The 9,897-nt window shown below is 33.3% G+C and overlaps 1 protein-coding gene across 3 annotated transcripts in view; it reads left to right on the top strand.

The window, feature by feature from the left end:
* The first annotated feature begins 9,721 nt into the window (after window positions 1–9,721).
* LOC111502465 (uncharacterized) overlaps window positions 9,722–9,897 on the top strand; it is a 34,065-nt gene continuing 33,889 nt past the window's right edge. For 2 of the 3 annotated variants that reach the window (XM_023156550.2, XM_023156549.2), the window contains exon 1: window positions 9,722–9,851. In XM_023156550.2, coding sequence (XP_023012318.1) covers window positions 9,843–9,851 — 9 coding nt within the window. In that variant the 5' untranslated portion in view covers window positions 9,722–9,842. The remainder of the gene's footprint in view (window positions 9,852–9,897) is intronic. The other variant, XM_023156552.2, reaches the window with a different exon arrangement.

The following is a 9,897-nucleotide window of genomic DNA, read 5'->3' as shown; positions in this document are numbered from 1 at the left end:
CTATCTTCCTACCATCCAAGAGCAAGTTGTCATAGCTAAATTTTAAGTTTACAATTTTGATCTTGTCTACGTTGAAGGAGAGTAAGTTAGAATCACACCACTGTTTGACTTTTTCTAAATCCAATGATATCATTTGCTTCAAATTGTTAATATTTTTTTCATGCCATAGCAATGTGGTATCATCGGCAAAAATTGTGAATGACCCTTCAATATCGACTGTAGCGATATCGTTGATGTAAAATAGGAATAAAATGGGTCCTAGAACAGATCCCTGAGGCACCCCACAATCTATAGCCGAAATGTCCGAATACACATTATTGACTTTCGTCAGCTGGGATCTACCTTTCAGTTACGATTTGAACCATTGAAGACTTGTCCCTCTTATGCTATAATAGTAAATTTTTTTTACAAGTATATCATGATTGACACAGTTGAAGGCTTCCGAAAAATTGCAGAAAACTTCCGAAATTGCTTCCCCCTCATTCATATTCAAGAATATTTTTTCCAAAAATGAGAAGACTGCATCATTAGTGTTTTTAGAGCTTTGGAAGCGAAATTGACATTCATTCAATATTTTTCCATTTGATAAAAATTTCAAAAATCTTTTCTTCATTAGCTTTTCGATTAATTTCAAGATAGTTGATAATAACAAGATGGGTCTGAAGTTCGAGGGGTTGATGACCTCTCCACCTTTATAGAGAGTTAGAACGACTGATGTCTTCAACCCTGAGGGAAATACTCCTGTCACAAAAGATTTGTTAATCACCTCAGTTAGTACAAATAGAGCTTCTATCGGTAGGTTCTCAGGGAGTAATCTATTTATAGTCGGTAGCCAAGCGGTTCGGCGTGGGTGATTTGTTCACTCACTCGAATTGACTGCCGTGTTGGTCGGTGGTTCAAGCACTAGTCTGAACGATCGATCTTCACTTGTTATCGTCCAACCCGTGTTAGGAATCACACGTTAAAAAGTAAGACCTCGTTAATCCTTAGCTCGCACAAGTTTCGACTTCTGAGGGTTGTCTATCGTAGGGGTGCGACAGCTGGTTAACGGAAAAACAGATTTTAAACAGATTTTTATTATCCAACCCAGCGGACTTATCATTTTTTATTTCCTTGAGAGTTTGTTTTACCTCGTAAACATTTGTAGGTGTTAAGTTGAAATTATCATGACTGAGTTTTATCAAAATAACTTAAATGGTTGAGATATACTGTTTGGAACCTTTGGTGTAGTAATGAATATTACTGGAGTTTTTTCCCAACACCAAATCGTTATTTTTAAACCTCGACACGTGTTTCGATCACCAAGAGATCACCTTCAAGAGGAAGATAAAACTGCAGTTTTTATGCAGTGTTGGGAAAAAATTCCAGTAATATTTATTTAAATGGTTGAGTTGAGGTACTATAGTGGCTGTTATTTGTTCGCCAATAGAGCAGTAAAAATTATTCAAAGAATTCGGATCAATGTTGATCACTGCTGATGAAGATAGCCTTCCTTTACCTCGCAGGTCATTGATAATTGCCCATTTCTCTCTAGGTTCATTTTGTGATGATTCAATTCTTTTTGAGTAGTAATTATTTTTTGATATTTTGATCAAGCTTCGGTAGATTTTTCTATATCTATTGAAATACTGCATAAAACCTAAATTCGATGTAAAGTTTTATATTGTACGCAAGCATCTCAGATTCTTAGCAGAAATTGTTAAACCTGTTGAGATCCAAGGCTTTTTATTCTTCATTCTCAGTTTTCGTAATGGAAAGCATTTGTTGAAATTATTTGCTAAGATTTCTTGAAAAATGGTAATAGGATCTGAAACAGTTGTTATATGATTCCAATCAGTTTGTTCACATTTAAGTCTGAATTTGTGATAATTATTTTCGCTAAAGATTCTACCTTCTCTAAATTTCATATTGTTTTTCTCTCTATCTAGTGAGAATTCGAAATGAATTGCATTATGATAAGATAAGCCTGCAGGAATAACTGATATGGATTTTTGTTCAGCAAAATTAGAACAAATATAGTCAATAATTGTAGAAAACGTACGTGTGATACTAGTTGGTTCGTCAATATGCATTTCTGGGTTGAGGCTAATGAATAGATTTCGAAGATTATTACTGAGTTCACAGTCTTCGAAAAAATCAATATTGAGATCTCCGCCAAAGATAATTCTCGATTTCATAGGGAAACTTGACAAAAAAATGTCTAACCTTTCTAAAAATGTATACGTATTTCTTGTTGTGCCTGATGGTGCTCTATTAATGCATAATATATACAAGTTGTTTTTCTCATTATGAACTATTGAAACCTCAACCAACATATTATCATACTTGTGAACAACAACTAATGAATAGTCATTTGACATTTTTTCATGTATGAGGATCATTGTTCCGCCATGAGGCATTTGTTTACGACAATATTATGAGACAATGAGAAAGTCAGGAATAAAACATGGTACGTCATATTGCAACCAATGCTCAGTAAAAAGTAAAAAAGTAGGGAATCCCTCAGTCTCTAAAAATATTGACAGGTCATCTATCTTGTTGCGAACTGATTGTATATTCAATAGAATTAGCGAAGTATTTTGCTTATGTCTGGATTCAAACAAGGCAAACTCTTTCACTGAATGAGAATGAGAATTCACTTCGAAAAAACTGCAATGATTCATTTGGGACAAATTCAATTCTATTCAATGTTTTCAAGGTGAATTTATGTTTCCGATTTGAAATATGCAATATGGTTCTTTTCAACTTTTCAATAACTTCAAGTTTACTACCTTTTTTTTCTTGTCCAGCTAAAAAAGTCAACGAGCAGTTCTTATTACTTCTTTTAAAATATTCGATTCTGTTGTAAATAATCCTATTGATATTTTTATCGAAAAAAGAATGGCAATCTGGTGAAGTTATCATTATCATTATCAAATTGGTGAAGTTGCTAAGACCTTACGTGTTTTTCAGAATTTGCTTTAAATTATAACTATTACTAACATTTTTTGTATTAAACATGATCACTACTAAATCATCCTTACCGTAATCTAAAGTATCAACAAATATGTTTTTTGCGAGATCAGAGATTTCTGCATCATATTTCATTTGTTCATAGACACAGCATTTATGATTAATATCAATCTTCGTTAGAGCTTTAGAAAAATCTGTGGCATGCTGGTCTCCGCATACGTGAATTTTTTTTAATGGAAGGGATGGATTTGTTACCTCTGGGTTATTAACTATATTTTCAGTAATAATATTTTCACTGAGTGTATCCATGGTCTTGCTAATATAATCTCTCGCTACCTCTCCGGAAGCATTTTGTGCATTTTCCAGCTCCTCCAATAGCGATATTTGGTTGATTTTCTTATTTGGTGTATTATCATAATCTGATTCAGTCGAGATATTGCGAAGTCTTTCTAAATCCTTATTTGAATCAACAGTGGACAAGCCTTCCAGGTCCAATGTGTTGAGACTAGAGTTTTCCATTCCTGTGTCTTTTTGTTTCTGTCGGTTATCTTCTTTGTGTCTTCTATGTTCGTGTTTTTCCTTCCATTAATTAATTGTTTTTTTGATCTTCCTTTCTTTTTTATTACATTAGTTTTCTCATTTTGTCGGGCATCATTTGGCAACATTGTACTTACAATAAATTCATCGGTTTGGGTAGAAGCATCAGTATCATTATTCACCCGTGTGTTCGAATTTTTTAGGAGATCGGTTTTTTATTATGTTTCAGTTTAGGCGCTGGTAAAAAGTGTTCTCTTTTTATTCGCACATTTCAGATCATTCAGACTGTCCTGCAATTCGCGATAGTCTTCAATTTTATTCAAGAAATCATTTTCCATCGTTGAAGCTTCTTCGTAGAATAAATGATACTTTTTATTTAATTTCTCAATGGTATTTTTTTGGGCATTTTCAATTTTTAGCTCTTCAATAAGTTTAGAATAGAACTCATATTTGCTATCGTCACTGTCCATATTAGAACTCGCACATTCCTTTTATTTTTGTATGTATCGTAGGTAACAATTTAAGTGGAATCAATAATGACAAATCGTAAAAATATAGACATACGACACTACTGAGTTCGCGAAGCGCTGAAAAAAAAATCCAATTATATCTGACATTTTAACAAAAACACAGGGTTCAGACTAGGTGTATTGTCCTTGGATAACATTAGAATATGTTATTCGAATAAACGATGAAAATATCTATTTTATATTTTATCATAAAATAAAGAGAATAAAACCAATTCTCATTTATTTGTAATTTACTATGAAAATTGAATACATAGTATACCTACTTTAGATGAAGGAACCTATTAGCAAATGAAAATATTTGCTTTTATGAAGACTAGTAACAAAATTTTATATGTATCATGAATGGTATATTATATAAGAACTGGTTATTTTGCCACGTAGATAACAACATATATACGGGCCTAATTGAAATATATCGGTCAAGTTTCAAGAAAAAAATCGGTTTTTTTAAATTAAAATACGCTACCTATAGTTGAAATATTCGTCAGTTCATTTCATTAAATTTTCAACACTGCATGTGTCCCATTTAAAATGTTTACATAAATATCATCTAAATGATTTGAAAATGATTATTTCTTCATATATTTCAATGAGATATAGTTAAATTTGACCCAAATAAATAAATGGACAAACAAACAGATCGAGCTAAATAAAACCGTTTAATAATTAAACAAAGTCGCTTTCCACGCTGTCTACCCCTATGTATACTTAGATCTTCAAAACTACGCAACGAAATTTGATGTGGGTTTTTTTTAATGTTATATGTATACAGTGTGTAACAACGACAACTTAACAGAGCCGTTTGTTTTTGACTATGAAAATTAAGATTTTTAAAAAAAGCTCGGACACGTCGATTTCTAATTAAAGGGGGACACCTTTCAGACTTATCAAATTTTTTGTAGTACGCTCCCCCTCGGAGGGGTGCGTCCGACAACCCTTATTTAGATAGGGAAAGTAGGTCGAGTGGCACCTTGTTTTAAAGGTCTTTCGAATACCTTTACAACTCTGTTGAAAGAAAATTTATGTAACGATTAGTTTTCGAGATAATTTGAAGTTAAAATTGCCATGTTAATAATAAATTAGACAGACCACTCGGTAACTTGTATACCTAAATAAAAAATTTTTCGAGCAGTTCTTCTTATCAGTTTTTTTTTTGTTAAATGAAATCCCTTTTTGAAAATCAATACCCAGTCCTCTTCTTCCAGTTTTCATTAGTACATCGTTCGATTGTTTTGTTATTTGTCGTGTATTGTTATTTGTTTAAAAATGCCTTACTGCTGAAAGGGTTTCAGTTATTGCTTTATTTTTTGGCAACGAAAAAAATGCTAATGGAACATCAATTTTATTTAACGAGCAAAACCCTGGTAAACACCTAAGCAGAAATCACGTTCTGGATTTGGTCACAAAATTCAGGGAGACAGGTTCGGTTTTGAATAAGAAAAAACATGTTCAGAGAAGGATAATGGATGACGATAATGCGATTGGAGTGATTGATCAAGTCATCGCCAATCCCAGTTAAGGTACCCGAGGTTTATCAGCAATGGCCGGAATAAGCCATATGAGCGCATGGAGAATCCTTAAAAACCACAAATTCCATCCTTACAAAATTAAACTTGTTCATGCCTCAATGAGGATGATTTTGACCGAAGACAGGAGTTTTGTGAGGGCATGAGTGAGAAATTAATGCAAAATCCCGAGGTGATTTATAATATCTGTTTTTCGGGCGAAAGCTCATTTTATTTAAATGGTTGCGTGAACCGTCACAATTGCCGTTATTGGTCGGATGAAAACCCAAGACAATACGTAGAAATACATACCCAACATCCCCAAAAGTTGAATGTCTGGGCCGGAAGATTAGGCAATCATATTATAGGTCAATTTTTCATTGATGGAAATTTAACCGGTGATTCTTATTTACAACTTCTTGAAGAGGCAATACAACCTCGTATAGTTGAAATAATTGAACCGGATCCAAGATGTCAAGATGAATTTATCCATTTTCAACAAGACGGTGCATCACCCCATTATGCCCAGCAGGTTCGAAATTTGTTGAATAATGATTTTGAAGGACAATGGATTGGCAGAAGAGGTCCAATTGAATGGCCAGCACGATAACCAGATTTAACACCACTGGACTACTTTTTGTGGGGATTTTTAAAGTCTAAAGTTTATGCTACACAGCCAGCCAATTTGGATGAATTACGTCGTAGAATTATTGATGAATGCCGAGCTATAACTCCTGAGATGTTGAATAATGTAAGAGCAAAATTCGAACAAAATCTTTATTGTTGCATGGAGCAAAATGGCACACATTTTGAACATTTACTCTTAATTTCCTATGTGAGTTACCCTTATTAGGTGTTACTTTTTTTGTGTGTGCTTTAGAAACAATTATTGGGATTTATTAACCCTAAAACAGTTTTGTAAACTTTTCTGTGTCATCAGCATTCAAGAATATCAGCAAGTTGTATTCGTTGTGTAGGTAAGTTTTTAGTATGATTCACTTTTTTATCAAAAGCATAAAATATCCACGTCAAAAGGCAACCTTCATAATTACCTAAAATTTACCTAAAATGTAAGGGTGGTAACCAACCCCATGCCCCGAAAAAATCTCCTCGTGATAATTCTTACTTTTTTACGAAATCAAATGGACACGTATTAGCTGGTTGTCAATAAAAGCAAAAAAAAGTTTTTTTTAATGAAAGTTCTGAACGTAAATTGTACCTTGAAAACAATTTGATTTATTTTAAAAAGAGTTGAACTCAATAAAAATACCTTCAAATCTTCAAATTATCTCGAAAACTAATCGTTACAAAAATTTTCTTTTAACAGAGATGTAAAGGTATTCGAAAGACCTTTAAAACAAGGTGACACTCGACCTACTTTCCCTATCTAAATAAGGGTCGTCGTACGCACCCCTCCGAGGGGGTGCTTACTACAAAAAATCTGATTAGTCTGAAAGGTGTCCCCCTTCAATTAGAAATCGACGTGTCCAAGCTTTTTTTAAATATCTTACTTTTTATATTCAAAAACGGCTCTGTTGAGTTTTCGTTGTAACACACTGTATAAGAGGAATATGTAATATAACATGCATAATATGACAAAATGGTTAAGGCTTTTACGGAAGAGGTTTTCACTGTCACTATTTTCCGGGTTTGAAGGCCATGGATTCTTGAAGTTTTTTTTTGCGCGCAGCTGTTCTATTGAACAAGCTCCCAGGGAACAAGCAGACTAGGCCAATCGGATAAGTCAGCTGTGGCAGAACACGCACAGGATTCTGTTTGAAAACATGGACCTCATTGCCCCCGACCATAGCCGATTGGTACGGGAGGCAATAGAAATCCACAAACACACGGATAATTTCAACAGAAAAAAAGAAGATGTGAAGCGTTTATCCTTATCCAATTAAGTACCTAAAATACATTGTGCATTTAATACCCTAAAAGCACAACTTAGTCCCATGGACGTTACCTATTGCGACGTCCTCTCCGGACATTCAGTACTTCGCTAGGATGTACAGTACTGGTATAATGGACGTTCTATAGACATTCTTGGGACGTACAAATGTCCTGATGTTGAACATTATCTGAACGTCCGCCATGGACATTATCTATACGTCCTTCATGGACATATATTGGAATAGAATGGTTCATATTAGGACTATATTTTTAGTTCAGTTGACGTTCAATGGACGTCCGTGGGACGTAAAAAGTTATATTTGAAATATAATTTGGATTTTTACCGTGGATATCATTCTGAAGTTCATTTGGAATATCAAAGGGGAACAATATAAATGCAACAATAAAATATGTTTCATAAATTCATAAAATGATTATTTTATATGTTTTTTTTTCTTCTGCAGAAAGTCTTTCTTTGGCTCTTCTTGAAATCTTTTTTATTGCATCTTCGATGTCCTTGTTAGAAAAATTTTTCGTTTTTTCGTGACGCTTAGAAACATGAAGTTTCCTTCTCGACATTTTTTGTAACCTTAAAATGTGTAATTATATATATATATATATATATATATATATATATATATATATATATATATATATATATATATATATATAATAAATATATATATATATATATATATATATATATATATATATATATATAATAATAGAATAATTAGTGACTGGATTAACTATAAATCGGTTCAATTCGTGAGGTTGCAGCCAATAGCTGGGCTGTTGTTACAAAGAAAACTCTTTGTTATATGTCAAGCTTGTCAAGCTTTCGGTATATTTCACACCTTCGTCAGGACAACTACAATAATAAGATTATATATCTTGTAAAAAATATATAAATATGAAGAACCTACTAACGTGAGAATAAAATATAAAAAGGTTCAAAAACAGATAGAAAAACATTAAATGATGACAGTTGATAAAAAATTCCGAGATATGTGTTTTGTGTTTTGTTATTCTATAATTAGTCTCTATCATGTCCATCAAGAACGGTTTTAAAACGTCCTTTGCCGGGCCTCATTTTTACATTGAACATAAATTGGACAAAAAATGGACATTCGTGGCGTACGTCCTATCAATGTCCAATATTTGACATCCGCGGGACGTACATTTATGTATAGTCCACGGAGAGGATGTTGTGTGCTATTGGTATAGGTATAGATCACTTTTCATATATAGTCAGTGGGCATACTTGAAAACTGGCTATAAATCAAATCATCTGAAAGAACAATTCGTTCAGGACAGTCTCAACTCCCTACAGTGTAGGTTAATGGACTGATACCTATTAGAAAATAACTACTCCCCTGGTTAATACCATGAAGGGCGTTGGATTATATCCGACAGGTTGTGTCAGTGCAGGATTATTCACTGAAGTTATTCCTGCGTATGCTGTTGGCGATACAACTGCCGCAATAGATTTTCGATTATTGGAAGATACTTGCAGACCGGTTCCGGGCTGTTTGGCCACTCGTCAGTGCAAGGTAATGTCTGCCATCAACATAAACTCGATGATTTAAATTAATTGAAAATCGAATTCCTTCAGAGTATAATTCCTCGATGTAAGCTAAATCAGACAACAAACAACATGTTTGTCATCGCCCCCATCTGCCTGTGAACGAGGTAACCAATCGCCTATCCTAAGTTTGTAACAGCATTGCACCCGTGCAGAGCCAGAACGACTCACTGGTATGACAATAAATATAAAAAAAGATGACAATACGTCGATTATTTTTTTTGTTATTATAAAAAAAGTATAATGCGCTCCCGCATCCTTAAATTCACCCGTGGAGGCTTATTTTCGGAGTTAAATTAAAATTATAAATAATAGAGACGGAGTTTCAGGAGGTGGAACTTTTTTTGTAACTTTCTTTCCTTTTTGGGGATTTCATTTTTAAATTTCTCAATTCTTTATAGTTTTTGAAATATGTGCAAAAACCTAAATACATCTTAATCTGTTTATAACTTTTGAAATTTTTCATATACTGAAAAACGGTTTCAGCACATTTTTTTAGATATAATTCTAGATCGAATGAGCCATCGCACGTGTTTTTTCGACCAGAATCTATATTTTCCACCATTTTCAACTTGTGACTATAAGACAAAAACCTTTGACGATACATATCAAACTCAATCAATTCCACAACAGTAACAAAAAGCAAGTTGTCAAATTCAACAGAACCAATATATGAATCCATCGGATCAATTGATGTATTTATCGTTGAATTCAAGAATTCTTGTTTGACAAGAAATACAGAGAAGTCGAATGAAATTGCAAAAATGTCAATGTAACGTCAAAATTGATAGTAGTGAAATGTGAGTGTTTTCAAAATTTACCGTATTTCTCCTCAACAATATGTCGAAGGTAAACATAAATTAGAATAATATTTGAAGAATTTCATTTTTTATTT

This window comes from Leptinotarsa decemlineata, unplaced genomic scaffold, assembly GCF_025532065.1.
Source record: "Leptinotarsa decemlineata unplaced genomic scaffold, Ldec_3_MD MMD2_tig00026294_RagTag_RagTag, whole genome shotgun sequence".
Classification (NCBI taxonomy): domain Eukaryota; kingdom Metazoa; phylum Arthropoda; class Insecta; order Coleoptera; family Chrysomelidae; genus Leptinotarsa; species Leptinotarsa decemlineata.
Note: the sequence above shows the minus strand (reverse complement) of the source record. Positions and strands in the feature narration are given on the sequence as shown.